Source organism: Amphibalanus amphitrite, unplaced genomic scaffold (assembly GCF_019059575.1).
Source record: "Amphibalanus amphitrite isolate SeventyFive unplaced genomic scaffold, NRLGWU_Aamphi_draft 000009F_arrow, whole genome shotgun sequence".
In the NCBI taxonomy this organism is placed as follows: Eukaryota; Metazoa; Arthropoda; class Thecostraca; order Balanomorpha; family Balanidae; genus Amphibalanus; species Amphibalanus amphitrite.
The window spans coordinates 102,168-120,450 of NW_024881505.1; the positions used below are offsets into that span (position 1 = coordinate 102,168).

The window sequence follows — 18,283 nt, forward strand, 5'->3', positions numbered from 1 at the left end:
CTGTGCCTGAGGTCATCTTAGGTCACGAATGGTATCTAACAGTTTTTCGCAAATAACTTTTGATAGAGGCATGCTAGAGCGATGAAAACGCCTTAGATGTGTTCAGCTCGACGATACGGATCGACTGATATGCAACATGACCCTTTCCGGTCAGGTCATGACCTTGACCTGAGGTCAAATTTTCAAGTTGACCTTTCAAGGTCAAGTTATAGTTCATTCGATGCGTCTTGACGAGAGGAACACGATGCCGGTAAAAGTAAGCTCGTACATGACTTGGGTCAAAAGTTATTGCAGAAAAACTGTTTCCGAAAAAATCGGCTATTTTTGCAGTTTTTGCCCCCTGCAGGCAAAACCGTTGGCGTTAGGTCAAATCTGAGAGAATTGCTCAGAAAGGGCGTTAATAGGGCTATCGAATGCGCTTTTCCGCGGCGCTGTAGCTCTATTGGTTCCCGAGTTATGCGTTGGCTTCTTGGAAATTGTCGACATTCGACCTGGAAATCGGCGAAATTTTGCCTTCAATGACCTCTGGTGACCTGACCTTTGACCTGACCAAAAAATTGACCGAAGTGATTTCCTCATTATTTTTGACGCTCTTTCGAACGCCGCCTTCCGCGTATCGCTACGTGGCCCAGGAGCCGAGTTAGAAGGGGGGGTGTTCAAACACCCCCCCCCCCCCAGCAGGGCGTGGAAATCCAGGACCCCCAGCAGGGCGCGGGTTAAAATTGGGCATCATCGGCTTCCTCTCGTCACGGGCAACAGTTCCCCGACCCCGTTCCACCACAGACGCACCAAGCGCGGCAAGCAGCCAAAACTGCTGTCTGGCACGGAGACGGGAGACATCGCTGAATGGTGAGTATCTCCGCAAAACGCTCATTGTTTCCGCGAAGCTTTAGCTCAATCAGGGGCGAAATGGCAAGGAGGGTCCAACGGACCCCCCCCCCCCTCCCATACGTTAGAGGCTGGCAAAACACCAATACGGGCGACGGTTAAATCTTCCACATGAGCTGTCAAGCCAGGTAAAAGGGGATTTTTTTACTTTAATGTTTTCTTCCATTCGGGTTTCCTTTGTGACCCACGTCCACTAATTTGGGGAGGAAGAGCTGCCCCTACGGTTCCTGTCCCTATAATGGAAAGTTGGGCGGGGCAGCACCCCCACGGCCCCAGAGCTGTGTGGGAAGGCTGCCCCCACTGTCCCTCTTCCCCGGCTCCCGCATTTATGCCCATATAGCTATAAACAACTTCGGAGGAAGGGAGAAAGAAGTCCGCATTTTTTCACTACAGGCGCCCCAAGTCTTGAACTGCCCCTGGGGGTACGTCGAAACTAGGCCACCTTCATACCATTGGCCCCTGGTCAAAGAAAATCCTGGATCCGCCTCTGATTGCACTCATGGCGGATCCCGGGGGCATTTGAAGCAAACGTCCCCCCGCCTTCCCCCGCAGCGCCTGAAATCCTTGAAAATGAGGGCTCTTTCTGGAAAATAAAGGAGACTAAACAGTTTTTATTAGAAAAAAAGCCTGTGTACTAGTAGAACTGCAGAGAAGTGGGTAAGGAATCGAATGCCGTGGAGTTTTTGGAATTTTGAGTTTTTTTTTGGGGGGGTATGCCTCGCCCCGCCTCCACAGCGTCCCAGACCGTCTTTCTTTATCCGCCTATCTGTATAATTGTGTAATTATCTAAACGTCGGTGTCATTTTCCATGTCGTGGATAGGTAGGGACTAGGGTGTTAGCGTATTTACTGTCTGCGTATTTTTAACGTTGAGCCTTGTCTAGTAATTTGTGAATGATGGCTAGTGTCATAAGATACTGCATTTTCTGAGCTGGGTATGTATTCGTTTAGTCCCACATTCGGAAAATACCAAACTTCTCGGTAGTATTATGACTCGTGTATTTAAATAGATTCACGTTATTAAAAGCTTGTTGTTACATAAAGCAATGTATTTTCACCTCGAAAATATCATCAAAACATAAATGAGCATTTCTGCATCACTAGCTAGTTAGAGAAACGCATTCACACTCGCCAAGGGCTGTATAAATAGCCATTAGTTCATTGGACATCAGTTGCCATAACCACAAGCGAGTCAGAATTAGTAAGACAATACCTTGGAAAATACTAGCACTAGTATCGCTGCCTAAAAACATATCCAGCTTTGATTTTTACACATCCTCGCCACCCTCATGCATCCGCGGTCCAATCGACATCACAATGCGCAGGCCGGCGGCCCGGCGCGGTGGAAAGGCCTCACGCGTGGACGGTGTTCGGGGCGTGTCTATCACATGCAGCGAACGAGCGTCGAAGCGCGTGACGAAAGCGACGACGCTCGTCGATGGCGCCGCCTGTCTCTACCCGGGTCACGGTGACGGGCCGGGGCCGGCGGGCGGGCACCGCACGGGTAAGGGAAGCCGGCAGTGCCCGGCGCCGGCCCCCACCCTTCCTCCGGACCTCGCATCACGAACGCTTCCGTGGAACACAACGCATCTGGTCTATCAGCTCTGGCCCTTATTCGGGTCGGTCGGACAGCACTCGGCGATGTTAGGAGCTAAGGGAGACCCCTGACTGTCGCCGAGAGCGGTCCTAGCGACATCCCGCGTCACACATTATCACAAAATCGCATCGAGTTTCCCTAGTCGCTGACCTTCGGCATGTAGTACTTGTGGTCGTGCGTCTGTCCTACCGGGCGCAGGTTTGACATGGGCGAGTCGACCACAGCCGCCGGGCACGGCTTGTAGGTGGCGTACGACTGGTTCTTGGAGGCCGACTTGTCCTTGAACACGTCGTAGTCGCCGTGGAAGATGCCGAGCGACTGCGTGGAGCTGCGCACGGCCCGGCTGCGCTGCTCAGTCTGCTGCGTGCTGCTGGAGACGCGCGACTCGCGCCGCGTGCTGCTGGAGCTCTGCTGCTGCTGCTGGACCGAGGAGCTGCTGACCTGCTGCTGCTGCACCGCGCTGCTGCTGGCGCTGCTCTGCTGGAGGGCGCTGCTGACGCCCGAGGAGCTGCCAGCGCGCTGCTGGGTGTTGGCCGCCCACTTTTTCACGCTCTGCTCGTCTTTGCGCAGAGAGCCGGCGAAGGCGCGGTCGCTTCCCTCGCCGCTGCCGGGCCGCTGTCCGGCGGCCGGCTGCTTGTCGGGCGAGGTGCGCGGCTCCTGGACACCCACGGGTCGCGCACCGGCCACCGGCTGCGTCTCCGGGCGGATCCGCGCCTTCCCGCGCCTCCCCGAGCTGGTCTCGAACGTGTGCGAGCCCTCCAGGGTGAGGTTGTCGGCCTGACGGACCGCCTTGACGCGCTCGGTGTCGTCGCGTGTCCACGTGTTGTGTCGCGTGGCGCGCCGGTGGGCGGAGGAGTCACGGATCTGCCGGCTGCTGCTGCTGGTGCTGCTGCTGACCGTCTGCTGCTGGGAGCTGGAGTGCTGCTCGGCCGACGTGACGCGCTGCTCGGTGTGACTGGAGGACATCATGGCGCGCTGCTCGCTGGCCGACATGCTGCGCTGCTCCAGCTGGCTGCTGGACGCGGAGCGCTGCTGCGCCACCTGTTGCGAGCTCCGGGCGGTGGACGAGGACTGCTGCTGCGAGCTGGAGACCTTGCGCTGCTCCAGGTGCGCGCTGGACGAGTGCTGCTCGGTGCGCGAGGAGGCGCCACCCTGCTGGCTGACGCTCATCGACGACTGCTGCTGCGTTTGGCTCTGCTGCACCGTCTGGCCGGCCGGCTTGCTGACCGTCTTGAACGGCTGGAAGTCGCCCTGGCTGGTCGACACCGCTGAGAACACACAACCAAACATGAAGGTCAGGGCTAGCGACACTTTGCCGTACTCGTATCAGCTATTAGATTGACATACGTTTAGCAATTAACTATTAGCACAATTACGGGATTTTATCGCGGCAAGAGGTACTCAGAAACGAAGCCATGAGAAAAAGGTGTTTTTCGTGTTCCTGGTGCATATTACGACCAACTAGCATGCTCACGTGATTCAAAACTAATGTGCATTGTGCTCACGTGATTCATAAGTGAGACTACTGGAGTGCATACTCACAAAGTGAATCGTTCAGATTGGGTCCCTTTATTACATAGTGTGATTTGTTCGAAAAGGATAAGACATCAAGAGATGTCAAGAGATCTGTTTTACAATATACTGTCAAATTTGATGCGTGTCGACCGTCCTACATAGCCTGGTGGCCGCGGTGCCGCGGTGCCGTACCTGCTCCTGACGGCACTCCGGCGGCGCGCACCACTGTGGTCTGGGAGGTGCGCTGCTCGCGACCCACGAACTCGCCCTCCAGCTTCAGGTTGTCCTGGCGCCGACGCACCTCGGCCCGCTCGCCCTGCTTCACCACCGTCTTACGGCGGGTGTCTGCGCGGCCGCCAACACAAAATAACAACGTAAATGGAACGAACATTGAACATAAAGGTGCAGCAAACACAAAACAAAATTGATAAAGATACAGTCTAAAAAAATGAAAGAATCACAAAACAGATAGATAAGTAAAATGAGACAAAACAACCAGGCTGTTGGATTCTGCCATATACAGCAGCTGGCCTGCATTCGCTCGTTTGCAGCGGTCGTTGTAGACTAGCTCGAATCGTTCCACTAACCGGAGAACTGTCCCTCCATGCGCAGGTTGTCCTGCGGCCGGACCGGCGAGGCCCGCTCGCCGGCGGCCGGCGCGGTCGGGGTGCGCGGTGCGCTGAAGTCTCCGCCTCCCACCGTCAGGTTATCGGTGTGTCGCACGACCTCGGCCCTCTCACCGGTCACTGTGGTGGTCTTCTGTTGTCGCTCTGCACGGGCGGCCGAGCGGTGTCAGCGATACACTCCAGTGGCGGCCGAGGACCGATGTCGGGGACGAAACATAGCAACGAAACGTACACAGATGTTTAACTGAAGAAGCTAGCATAGTAAAATAAATTCATGGCAACATAAATATGCGAGTGCAAATGAACATGATATAAACTGCAACATATAAACTGAGCGACTAAGCCGTTTAGAGTCGCACGGAGCGCGGCCGGCGGGGCCAGCAGGAGCAGAGGCGGCTGCCAGTACCGGCGAATAGCTGTCTTCCGACTCGCAGATTGTCCTGGTGGCGCACCACCTCGGCCCGTTCGCCGCGGACGACGACGAGCGAGTCGGCGCGCCGGCCCTGGAACTCTCCCTCCACGCGCAGATTATCCCTGGGCCGGACGGCGGCGGACCGGCCGGACTGACCAGAGGACCGGCGGCGGTCCTGGTCCGCCGGGGACCGAGTGGTCGGCGCCCCGGAGTCCAGGGACGACTCGCCCGAGGACCAGCGCCGGTCCGTCGGAGAGCCCCGGCTCTGGGACCCGGCCGGAGACCGGGGGAGGCCTGCCGACGACCGATGGCTCTCCGGGGACTGCCGGTCCGGTCCGCTGGCCGAGGACCGCTCGCCGACGCCAGACTCCGGGCTGGCCGGCAAGTCTGCGCGAGCCGCAGTCGTGTTAGTGAGAATGGCGAGCATGGTTAGCAGCGAGAGAGACAGGTGAGTGCGTGACACGACGTGCACAGGCAGAGAAGACAGGGAGTGGTAGGGAGTGTCACTAAAAACAGTACCGGTGTGTTAGTTTTAGGGGAATGCTAGTGTTTAGATATTTCAGAGTGACCATGGTAGTGCTAAGAAGAACTAGACGTGAGACGTCAGTTAATTGTGAGCCATTATATTTTTTACATGTCACTTTACCTATTTAAAAAGGTAACCACTGCACATAGCACTATGAATATTCAAACTTCCTCAGGAGTATCCAAAGTTTTCATTCAATATCCAAGCTGTATGAAATAAGAGGTACGAAGCTGAAAGAAATTATAGCTTAGCCCAAAGATTGAGATATTAATGAAGATACAAATCAGGAAAAATAAAAAGTTTTATGTGTTTGATGTCTTTGGTTTTGGGTAGTTCACTGTTCTCAATCATTATCTAGAGGTAGTTCAAACATTGTCTTTTCTTAAACAGAACAGGGAAAAGAACTGTGTACGAAGCTCCGGCTAGGAAAAAATATTTTCGTAATGATTTTTATGAGTATTTTAAACTTGTCCAACCTTTTCAGGACAATTTATTAGTGTAGGTACGGTCTCTATCGACGTATAAAACGAAAACCAACAATGGGACACGGGATGAAATCGACAGACTTGAATAATTAAAGACAGGCATTGTGAGATGTGAGTGAAACCCTCAAACCAAAAGTTAGTGACGATCATAATTCCGAGGCATTCCTAGGTAATCACCAAAGTCCACAAGACGAAATTGTGCGTGCATCGTGTCATAACAAAAACAGGCGACTGTGGTCCATGAGTGACTCACCCTCAAACTGGCCTTCCATTCGCAGATTGTCCTTATGTTTTACAATAGAGGCACGTTCACCCTGGCTGACAAGCGTCTTCTGCCTTCCGTCTGCAAACAGAAAGAGATGTCACTTACTTTCGATGTTGTGCATCATGTGCCTAGTTGTAGACGGACAAGATCATTGTAGTGCTGTTTATTAAACAACAAAAATGTTGAGTGCACTGTGAAAGCAATACAAATGCAGCAAAGCATTTAGAATAAACCACATGTCAACTGCATGGCTCTTCAATGCTACTTCAATTGTCCGTTTACTCACCGTTGAATTTTCCTTCCATGCGGAGGTTGTCCTCATGGCGGACTATGCTCGCCCGAGATCCCTGCTTCACCGTTGTCTTCTGTCTGGTGTCTGTAACAATACAGCAGATATCTGATATTATATCACTCTGACAAGTGAAAACGAGGTAAACGTAGCATAGACGATCGTACCACGATGTACCTACATTGTCGTGAAATTGACTCTTTTACAAAAAAAGTCATTTGATGTATGAAACAATTTTGGAAATTCAACTTATGCATTTCACTATCCAGTGTCCACCATTCATTGTTTTTTTTTTTCAGTGAAATGTTATTTTTTAGCAATCTGGGATGACGATAAGAAAAGTAACTAGCTTCAAGTAGCTAAAAGCCACAACAATGCACGTGGGTGCCGCTGGCCACTGACCTGTGAAGGAGCCCTCGGTGCGCAGGTTGTCGCTGTGGCGTACCACGTCGGCCCGCTCGCCGCGCATCACCGTCACCATCTCGCGGCCGTCCTCGAACTTGCCCTCCATGCGCAGATGGTCCGGGTGGCGCACCACGGGCGCCCGCTCACCGCGCGGAGCCTGCTCGCGCGGCTTCCCCGAGAAGTCGCCCTCTGGCTTTAGATTATCAGGATGGTCAACTCGTGGTGCACGCTCACCACGCGGGGCCTCGCCGCGAGGTCGACCCTGGAAGTCGCCCTCCATCCGCAGAGTGTCCTCTCTGCGCACGATCTCGGCCCGCTCACCGCGCGTTATCGAGGTGCGCTCCCTGGTGTCATCAAATTTGCCCTCCATGCGAAGGTTATCTTCCCTGCGGACAATATCAGCCCGCTCGCCTCGAGTGACGGTCGTCTGATCTCTTGTGTCCTCAAAGCGACCTTCCATGCGGAGGTTATCTTCCCTGCGGACAATATCAGCCCGTTCGCCTCGAGTGACGGTCTTCTGATCTCTTGTGTCCTCAAAGCGACCTTCCATTCGGAGGTTGTCTTCTCTTCGAACGATCTCTGCTCGCTCCCCGCGAGTCACCTTATTACGTTCTCTCGTGTCTTCGAAGCTACCTTCCATTCGAAGATTGTCTTCTCTCCGGACGATATCAGCCCTTTCGCCCCGACGCACCACCGTTTGTTCTCGTGTGTCCGTGAATTCGCCCTCCATGGTCAGGTTATCCTCTCGTCTGACAACAGGTGCTCGCTCACCTTGCGGCGCTTTTCCTGCGGGTCGCTGGGCAAAGTCTCCGTCCAGTTTCAGCTGGTCTGGGTGCTTCACAACTGGTGCGCGATCTCCACGACCAGGCGACTGTTTATCGCGCGTATCCAGGAACTCGCCCCCTGGTTTGAGATGATCAGGATGCTGTACAACAGGAGCACGAACGCCCTTCGGTGCTTTGCTGTCTGGACGATCAGCGAACTCTCCCTCCATTTTCAAATGGTCAGGATGCTTCACAACCGGTGCCCTTACGCCTTTGGGAGCTTTCTTGTCTGGACGGTCGGCGAACTCCCCCTCCATCTTTAGATGGTCAGGATGTTTGACAACAGGTGCTCTGACGCCTTTTGGTACCTTATCGTCAGGGCGGTCCATGAATTCGCCTTCCATCTTCAAATGGTCTGGGTGCTTCACGACAGGCGTCCGTTGTCCCTTTCCTGGCGCATGCCGGTCACGGCCGTCTGTAAAATCGCCCTCCATTTTCAGATGATCTGGGTGTTTAACAACTGGAGCTCTCACGCCCTTTGGTGCCTTCTTATCTGGGCGATCAGCAAACTCTCCCTCCATCTTCAGATGATCAGGATGTTTGACCACTGGTGCTCTTTGTCCCTTTCCTGGTGCGTGACGATCTCGGCCGTCAGTGAAATCACCTTCCATTTTTAGATGGTCTGGGTGCTTTACTACTGGGGCTCTTTCACCTTTTGGTGCCTTTTCGTCGGGACGATCCATGAAATCTCCCTCCAATTTCAAATGGTCAGGGTGTTTGACAACTGGCGCCCGCTGCCCCCTACCGGGAGAGTGGCGATCTCTCCCATCTGTGAAGTCGCCTTCCATCTTCAGATGGTCAGGATGTTTCACGACGGGTGCGCGCTCTCCTTTAGGGGCCCCATCTTTTGGGCGACCCGTGAACTCTCCTTCTGGTCTTAGATTGTCATCGTGCTTGACTGGTTTGGCCTTTTCGCCTTTCGGAGCATTCTCTTTCGGACGATCATTAAACTGCCCCTCCATGCGTAGGTTGTCTTCCCTGCGAACAATTTCAGCCCGCTCACCGCGGGTGATCGTGGTCACTTCACGGGTGTCTTCGAATCTTCCTTCTGTCCTTAGATTATCTTCACGGCGGACGATATCTGCCCTTTCCCCACGAGTTACCGTCGTTCTTTCTCTGGTGTCAACAAACTCACCCTCAACCGTAAGGTTGTCAGAACGTTTCACAACAGGAGCTCTTTCTCCTTTAGGTGCTTCATCCTTAGGACGACCAGTAAAATCACCCTCTGGGCGAAGATTGTCGCCATGGCGGATAGGACGAACCTTCTCTCCCTTCGGGGCTTCGCCACGAGGACGGTCCTCGAACGTGCCTTCCATGTGGAGGTTGTCTTCCCTTCGGACGATTTCGGCACGCTCTCCACGGGTAACGGTTGTATATTCTCTGGTGTCCTCGAACCTCCCCTCTGTTTTGAGATTATCCTCCCGGCGGATGATGTCGGCTCTTTCACCGCGGGTCACTGTAGTTCGCTCTCTTGTATCGACAAATTCGCCCTCCATTGTCAAATTATCTGTTCGTTTGACAACAGGAGCCCTTTCACCCTTTGGTGCCTCTTCTGTCGGTCTTCCTGTGAAGTCACCCTCTGGCTTCAGATTGTCCCTGTATTTATATGGTGTTGCCTTTTCGCCTCGTGGGGCCTCCTCGCGGGGACGATCATCAAACGTTCCTTCCATCCTAAGATGGTCCGGGTGTTTGACAACAGGAGCACGCTCTCCCTTTGGTACTTGGTCTTTTGGACGCTCTTCAAAGTTGCCATCCAGCTTCAAGTGATCTGGATGTTTAACTACTGGTGCTCGATCGCCTCTTCCCGGGGTCATTTTCTCTCGTGTGTCAATGAACTCTCCCTCAACTACAATGTTATCGGGTCGTTTGACAACCGGAGCTCTTTCGCCCTTAGGAGCTTCATCGGGACGTCTGTCAGTAAAATCACCCTCTGGTCTAAGGTTATCACCATGTTTGATAGGTTTGACTTTCTCTCCCCTGGGAGCTTCTCCACGCGGACGGTCCTCGAAATGTCCTTCCATCCGTAGGTTGTCTTCTCTTCGAACAATGTCAGCCCGTTCTCCTCGAGTGACGGTTTTAAGCTCTCGTGTGTCTTCAAATGTCCCTTCCATTCGCAGATTGTCCTCGCGACGAATAATATCTGCCCGTTCCCCTCGAGTCACGGTTGTTCGCTCCCTGGTGTCAGTAAATTCCCCTTCCATCATGAGATTATCAACCCGCTTCACAACGGGCGCGCGCTCTGCGGTTGGAGCGACGTCCTTTGGCCTGTCTTCGAACTTGCCATCCATTCTTAGGTGATCAGGGTGTTTCACTACAGGTGCCCTGTCTCCCCTTCCCGGTGTGTGCTTCTCACGTGTATCAACGAACTCGCCTTCCATTGTTAAGTTGTCAGGTCGCTTTACTACGGGGGCTCGTTCACCCTTAGGTATCTCTTCCGGCCTGCGATCAGTAAATTCACCCTCTGGCTTCAGGTTGTCTCTGTACTTGTACGGCGTCGCCTTTTCACCCTTGGGAGCCTCACCACGCGGGCGATCTTCAAAGTCCCCTTCAGGACGTAGGTTATCGGGCCGCTTTACGACTGGAGCACGCTCTCCTCTATGGATCTCTTCGGGTCGACGATCAGTAAACTCACCCTCAGGCTTCAGGTTGTCCCTGTACTTGTAAGGAGTCGCTCGTTCGCCCTTGGGTGCCTCGCCACGAGGGCGATCTTCGAAGTCGCCCTCCGGGCGGAGGTTGTCGGGTCGTTTGACAACTGGTGCTCTTTCACCCCTGTGAACCTCTTCTGGGAGTCGATCGGTGAACTCGCCTTCTGGTTTCAGGTTGTCTCTGTACTTGTACGGCGTTGCACGCTCACCTTTAGGAGCCTCGCCACGGGGACGATCTTCAAAGTCTCCTTCAGGACGAAGGTTGTCAGGTCTCTTGACAACAGGGGCCCGCTCTCCCTTAGGTGCATCCTCAGGTCGGCGGTCTGTAAAGTCACCTTCGGGTTTTAGGTTATCCCTGTACTTGTAAGGAGTAGCCCGTTCACCCCTGGGGGCCTCTTCGTGAGGACGGTCTGCAAAGTCGCCTTCTGGCTTCAGATTGTCTGGCCGTTTTACTACTGGCGCTCTTTCGCCCCTGTGAATTTCCTCGGGAAGACGGTCTGTGAATTCGCCTTCGGGTTTGAGATTGTCCCTGTACTTATAAGGAGTCGCTCGTTCGCCCTTCGGTGCTTCCTCTCTGGGACGGTTTTCAAAGTTACCTTCAGGTCTTAAGTTGTCAGGTCTCTTTACAACGGGGGCTCGTTCGCCTTTAGGTGCATCCTCAGGTCGACGATCAGCAAACTCACCCTCAGGCTTTAGGTTGTCCCTGTACTTGTAAGGAGTGGCTCGTTCGCCCTTGGGTGCCTCGCCACGAGGACGAACTTCAAAGTCACCTTCCGGGCGGAGGTTATCGGGTCGTTTGACAACTGGTGCTCTTTCACCCCTGTGAACCTCTTCTGGGAGTCGATCAGTGAACTCGCCTTCTGGTTTCAGGTTGTCTCTGTACTTGTACGGCGTTGCACGCTCACCCTTAGGAGCCTCACCACGAGGACGGTCTTGGAAATCGCCCTCCGGGCGAAGGTTGTCAGGTCTCTTGACAACAGGGGCCCGCTCTCCCTTGGGTGCATCCTCAGGTCGGCGGTCTGTAAAGTCGCCTTCTGGCTTCAGGTTATCCCTGTACTTGTATGGAGTCGCCCTTTCGCCCTTTGGTGCTTGCTCGTGGGGACGGTCCACAAAATCTCCCTCTGGTCTCAGATTATCTGGCCGTTTCACCACAGGAGCCCTCTCACCCCTGTGGATTTCCTCCGGGAGACGATCTGTGAATTCTCCTTCCGGCTTCAGATTGTCCCTGTACTTGTATGGGGCTGCACGTTCACCTTTAGGAGCCTCACCTCGCGGGCGATCCTCGAAATCGCCCTCAGGCCGGAGGTTGTCGGGCCGTTTGACGACAGGAGCCCTCTCTCCTTTTGGAGCGTCCTCGGGGCGACGATCAGTAAACTCTCCTTCTGGCTTCAGGTTGTCTCTGTACTTGTATGGTGTTGCTTTCTCACCTTTCGGTGCTTCTCCGCGAGGACGATCTTCGAAAACTCCCTCTGGTCGCAGGTTGTCGGGTCTCCTGACAACAGGCGCCCTTTCTCCTTTAGGCGCTTCCTCGGGACGTCTGTCGGTGAAGTCTCCTTCTGGCTTCAAGTTGTCGTTGTATTTGTATGGCCTGGCCTTTTCACCCTTCGGAGCCTCCTCTCGAGGGCGGTCGTCAAATTGCCCTTCCATCTTCAAGTGGTCTGGATGTTTGACTACGGGAGCACGTTCGCCTCTCGGTACTGCCTCATGAGGTCGGTCTTCAAACTTCCCATCCATCTTCAGATGATCAGGGTGCTTGACCACTGGTGCTCGGTCTCCGCGCACGGGTGTATACTGCTCCCGAGTGTCCACAAATTCTCCTTCTGTAGTGAGGTTGTCTGGACGTCGGACCACAGGCGCTCGCTCTCCCTTTGGCGCGTCCTCAGGGCGACGATCCGTGAATTCGCCCTCAGGTCGCAGGTTGTCGTTGTACTTGTAGGGGAGCGCCTTTTGACCGCGCGGCGCCTCTTGCCGTGGTCGGTCCTCGAATGTCCCCTCCATGCGGAGGTTGTCCTCACGGCGTACCACGTCAGTACGCTCCCCATGCGTGTACACCGTCTTTTCTCGGGTATCTGAAACATTGAGGGTGGGAGTGTGTGCATGAATAATAAGAGCTGCATTTTTTTGTGAAAACTGATTAACTTTAATGAGATTCAACCTCCCGGCTAGAGGTTATCAATGCAGCCTCCTTACTTACGGGTGAGAGCACGTAAGAGCCGAGAGGTGCTGCGACTTAAGCAAAAATGCTTTTGCACCATTTGGCGATCATTGTTTTGTATATGTTGATGTTCTGATTAATGAAATATAAATGTATTCCATCTACCTCCTCTCCCCTACAGTTTTTTTCGTGAATATTTCCATACTAAGGATATGGGCGAGTCCGGTCAAATGTGTAGCATTTTTCGCGTGCATTTATTCGATACACAGCTTGTCAGTTTGCGCTTAATTTTACGTCAATCAACGAACAATGATGTTATATGTTACGTCCGTTGAAATTAAATAGACGGGTTTGTGATTTAGATGAAATGTTAATGTTATGGCTTTTGATGTGCCGTATTATTGCATTGCAAGCGACATTGTTGGTATTTATTGATATCTGTTTTGGAAATACGTAAGGTCGCCTCGAGTTAGCCTTATTCAAGGCTGAATGTTAGAAACTGTGAAGGAACTATATCATTGAAAGGTCCGAATACTGAAGTTGGGACAATTTTACTATAAAATTGGGTATTTTTCTTTGCATGGGAAGAAATCAAAAGAAAATGTATTAAAAATGTTTTAAATTGCATTACTGTTGAATGTTAGGTTTGTTGCATTTATAAGTGTGTCTTATAAATTATTTTGTGGCGGCTTTGATTATGGTCCCTCAAGTTTTGCTTTGAGGGAGGGGCCATGACAAACCGTATACAAAACATATTCCAACCATAAAATCACAATGTAAAATTTCAAAACTGCCTCTTCGTCACAGAGTTTTCAAAAGAATGCGCCGAGAACAATATTATTCGAACACCTATAGAGATGGCTATACCTATATTGAATATGCGGCTCCAGCGATCAACTTGGGAGGATTTTATAAAGATTTCACGAGAATGTGAAGCTCTAAACGTAATAATTTTGACGTTACCATATGACATTTACTATTGCAGTAGCTAACATATACAGGTAAACTTACCTGTGAATTCTCCCGTCATCCGCAGGGTGTCCTCGCGGCGTACGACGTCGGCACGCTCGCCTCGCGTCAACACCTGAGTCTCACGCGTGTCTGCAACGTGCACGTGCCACATGCAGTGTCAGGGGTGCGTCTGCGGGGCGTGTTCGTGCCGGGCTGCGCGCGCACAGTCTGGCCGACCGAGTGCCGTGGCGGCCCGCCGGTCGATCAGGCGCCCGGGCGCCGGCCAGGGGTGACGGGCAGACGGGGGCGTATCGCGGCGCCCGTCGCTCGCCGTCGCATCAGATACAGGCAGCGGGGTCGCAGATGGTGCTCACAGCAGTATCGGCAGCCTTATGGGGGACCGATGGCACACAGACGTAACTGATGAATAACGCAGCGCTCACCGCGGCTTTCCAAACATGGGTCAGGAGACATGTTGTGCTAGGATTTCCACTCGGGTTTTTTGGCTCGCAGAAAAAAACACGTTCTTTGTGTGTCGATGAGGTAACAGTGCAAAACTAATGAAACAAAAACAAAAACTCTCTTGCTGTTTTCTATCTACCTCTGAACACTTCACAGTGAAACACTTATACCTACTGTAGGTATGGATTAAAAACAACCTAGTTTGATTCAGTAAATGCCATGCAGAGAGCACACACGAGCACAGTGGGTATTTAGTAAGTTATCTTCGTTCAAGCTAGTGCGAAGTATAGTGAAGAATACTAGCAACGATTCGATTCATAGAATGCATGCAAAGAATAGCCACAACAATAGGCAAAAGGTGTGTTAGGCGGGTATCCTTACCTGGATGCATCCCAGAAAGAGAATCGTCTGGCATTTGGTAGTTTGAATCTCGGTTTCCTCTAGGTTCGGCTTCACCGGAAACCCTGCCTTCAAATGTCCCCTCAGGATACAGATTGTCCTTAGGTTTCACTGCAATAGCTCTATCAACGACAGGGAACTCCTCTCTTGTTCTGTCTTCAAACGATCCACTGGTTATCAGATGGTCCGAATGTTTGATGGGTCGTGCACGTTCGCTGTCACCTAACATTTGACCACGCTCAACAGAACCACGCTCTTCTCTCGGTCTTCCAGTGAACTCTCCCTCAGGCTTCACGTTGTCAGGCCTTCTCATCATTAGAGCACGCTCTCCCCCTGGAGCCTCCTCTGTTTGTCTTCCGGCAAATTCCCCCTCTGATTTGAGGTTGTCAGGCCTTCTTACCACTGTAGCACGTTCGCCTCTGGGAGCTTCTTCTGTTGGTCTTCCGGCGAACTCGCCTTCCGATTTGAGGTTGTCAGGCCTTCTCACAACAGGGGCACGCTCGCCTCTTGGAGCTTCTTCTGTTGGTCTTCCGGCAAAATCTCCCTCTGATTTGAGGTTGTCAGGCCTTCTTACCACTGGGACACGCTCGCCTCTCGGAGCTTCTTCTGTTTGTCTTCCAGCGAATTCGCCCTCCGATTTGAGGTTGTCAGGCCTTTTTACAACAGCGGCACGCTCACCTCTCGGGGCTTCTTCTGTTGGTCTTCCGGCAAATTCCCCCTCTGATTTGAGGTTGTCAGATCTTCTTACCACTGGAGCACGCTCGCCTCTCGGGGCTTCTTCTGTTGGTCTTCCGGCGAATTCCCCCTCTGATTTGAGGTTATCAGGCCTTCTTACCACTGGAGCACGTTCGCCTCTTGGAGCTTCTTCTGTTGGTCTTCCGGCGAACTCGCCTTCCGATTTGAGGTTGTCAGGCCTTCTTACAACAGGGGCACGCTCACCTCTCGGGGCTTCTTCTGTTGGTCTTCCGGCGAACTCGCCTTCCGATTTGAGGTTGTCAGGCCTTCTTACCACTGGAGCACGCTCGCCTCTTGGAGCTTCTTCTGTTGGTCTTCCAGTAAACTCTCCTTCTGGTTTGAGGTTGTCAGACCTTCTTACCACTGGAGCACGTTCGCCTCTTGGAGCTTCTTCTGTTGGTCTTCCGGCGAAATCGCCTTCCGATTTAAGGTTGTCAGGCCTTTTTACCACTGGAGCACGTTCGCCCCTGGGAGCTTCTTCTGTTGGTCTTCCGGCGAACTCGCCTTCCGATTTGAGGTTGTCAGGCCTTCTTACAACAGGGGCACGCTCGCCTCTTGGGGCTTCTTCTGTTTGTCTTTCAGCGAACTCTCCTTCTGATTTGAGGTTGTCTGGCCTTCTTACCACTGGTGCACGCTCGCCTCTTGGAACTTCTTCTCTTGGTCTTCCGGCGAAATCGCCTTCCGATTTGAGGTTGTCAGGCCTTCTTACCACTGGAGCACGTTCGCCTCTCGGGGCTTCTTCTGTTGGTCTTCCAGCAAACTCGCCTTCCGATTTGAGGTTGTCAGGCCTTCTTACAACCGCAGCACGTTCGCCTCTTGGAGCTTCTTCTGTTGGTCTTCCGGCGAAATCGCCTTCCGATTTGAGGTTGTCAGGCCTTCTTACCACTGGAGCACGCTCGCCTCTTGGAGCTTCTTCTGTTGGTCTTCCGGCGAACTCGCCTTCGGATTTGAGGTTGTCAGGCCTTCTTACCACTGGAGCACGCTCGCCTCTGGGAGCTTCTTCTGTTGGTCTTCCGGCGAAATCGCCTTCCGATTTGAGGTTGTCAGGCCTTCTTACAACAGGGGCACGCTCGCCTCTTGGGGCTTCTTCTGTTGGTCTTCCGGCGAAATCGCCTTCCGATTTGAGGTTGTCAGGCCTTCTTACAACCGCAGCACGTTCGCCTCTTGGAGCTTCTTCTGTTGGTCTTCCGGCGAAATCGCCTTCCGATTTGAGGTTGTCAGGCCTTCTTACCACTGGAGCACGCTCGCCTCTTGGAGCTTCTTCTGTTTGTCTTCCGGCGAACTCGCCTTCGGATTTGAGGTTGTCAGGCCTTCTTACAACAGGGGCACGCTCGCCTCTTGGGGCTTCTTCTGTTGGTCTTCCGGCGAAATCGCCTTCCGATTTGAGGTTGTCAGGCCTTCTTACAACAGGGGCACGCTCGCCTCTTGGGGCTTCTTCTGTTGGTCTTCCGGCGAAATCGCCTTCCGATTTGAGGTTGTCAGGTCTTCTTACAACAGGGGCACGCTCGCCTCTTAGAGCTACTCCTGTTGGTCTTCCGGCAAACTCTCCTTCTGATTTTAGGTTGTCAGGCCTTCTTACAACCGCAGCACGTTCGCCTCTTGGAGCTTCTTCTGTTGGTCTTCCGGCGAAATCGCCTTCCGATTTTAAGTTGTCAGGCCTTCTTACAATAGGGGCACGCTCGCCTCTCGGGGCTTCTTCTGTTGGTCTTCCAGCAAATTCTCCCTCTGATTTGAGGTTGTCAGGCCTTCTTACCACAGGAGCACGCTTGCCTCTTGGAGCTTCTTCTGTTGGTCTTCCGGCGAACTCGCCTTCGGCTTTGAGGTTGTCATGCCTTCTTACAACCGCAGCACGCTCGCCTCTTGGAGCTTCTTCTGTTGGTCTTCCGGCGAAATCGCCTTCCGATTTGAGGTTGTCAGGCCTTCTTACAACAGGGGCACGCTCGCCTCTTGGAGCTTCTTCTGTTGGTCTTCCGGCGAAATCGCCTTCCGATTTTAAGTTGTCAGGCCTTCTTACAATAGGGGCACGCTCGCCTCTCGGAGCTTCTTCTGTTGGTCTTCCAGCAAATTCTCCCTCTGATTTGAGGTTGTCAGGCCTTCTTACCACTGGAGCACGCTTGCCTCTTGGAGCTTCTTCTGTTGGTCTTCCGGCGAACTCGCCTTCGGCTTTGAGGTTGTCAGGCCTTCTTACAACCGCAGCACGTTCGCCTCTTGGAGCTTCTTCTGTTGGTCTTCCGGCGAAATCGCCTTCCGATTTGAGGTTGTCAGGCCTTCTTACCACTGGAGCACGCTCGCCTCTTGGAGCTTCTTCTGTTGGTCTTCCGGCGAACTCGCCTTCGGATTTGAGGTTGTCAGGCCTTTTTACAACAGGGGCACGCTCGCCTCTTGGGGCTTCTTCTGTTGGTCTTCCGGCGAACTCGCCCTCCGATTTGAGGTTGTCAGGCCTTCTTACAACAGGGGCACGCTCGCCTCTTGGGGGTTCTTCTGTTGGTCTTCCGGTGAACTCGCCTTCGGATTTGAGGTTGTCAGGTCTTTTTACAACAGCGGCACGCTCACCTCTTGGAGCTTCTTCTGTTGGTCTTCCGGCGAACTCGCCTTCGGATTTGAGGTTGTCAGGCCTTCTTCCAACAGGGGCACGCTCGCCTCTTGGGGCTTCTTCTGTTGGTCTTCCGGCAAAGTCTCCTTCTGATTTAAGGTTGTCAGGCCTCTTTACAACCGCTGCACGCTCGCCTCTCGGAGCTTCTTCTATTGGTCTACCAGGAAACTCTCCTTCTGGTATCAGATTGTCATGGTGACGGATAAGAGAAGTTTTTTCGCCTTTGGGTGGACTTACAAAGTCTCGAGTATCTGCAATCATGCACGATTGAGTGTTAGTTGGTATGAAAGGAAATATATCGACGGAGAAGAGTAATCGCGAGAGAAAGAGAGAGAGAGAGAGAGAGAGAGAGAGAGAGAGAGAGAGAGAGAGAGAGAGAGAGAGAGAGAGAGAGAGAGAGTTTAAGAAAGAGACATGGAGAAGAAGATGGATGTTATATTATATGACAAGAAGAAATGACAAGACAGTGAAGCTAATGACAAGAAAAATATTATAAGTCAAGGTTGGTTTGT

At 52.8% G+C, this 18,283-nt stretch overlaps 1 protein-coding gene across 9 annotated transcripts in view; it reads right to left on the bottom strand.

Moving 5' to 3' along the window:
* Window positions 1–1,869: 1,869 nt before the first annotated feature.
* The window catches only part of LOC122379750, a 57,427-nt gene continuing 41,013 nt past the window's right edge, over window positions 1,870–18,283 (bottom strand). For 6 of the 9 annotated variants that reach the window (XM_043362184.1, XM_043362193.1, XM_043362211.1 and 3 more), the window contains 9 exons: window positions 14,426–18,022; window positions 13,643–13,732; window positions 7,005–12,545; window positions 6,600–6,689; window positions 6,302–6,391; window positions 5,032–5,424; window positions 4,587–4,769; window positions 4,192–4,344; window positions 1,870–3,752 (listed from right to left, as the gene is read on the bottom strand). In XM_043362184.1, coding sequence (XP_043218119.1) covers window positions 2,623–3,752; window positions 4,192–4,344; window positions 4,587–4,769; window positions 5,032–5,424; window positions 6,302–6,391; window positions 6,600–6,689; window positions 7,005–12,545; window positions 13,643–13,732; window positions 14,426–18,022 — 11,267 coding nt within the window. In that variant the 3' untranslated portion in view covers window positions 1,870–2,622. The remainder of the gene's footprint in view (window positions 3,753–4,191; window positions 4,345–4,586; window positions 4,770–5,031; window positions 5,425–6,301; window positions 6,392–6,599; window positions 6,690–7,004; window positions 12,546–13,642; window positions 13,733–14,425; window positions 18,023–18,283) is intronic. The other 3 variants (XM_043362241.1, XM_043362200.1, XM_043362222.1) reach the window with 3 other exon arrangements.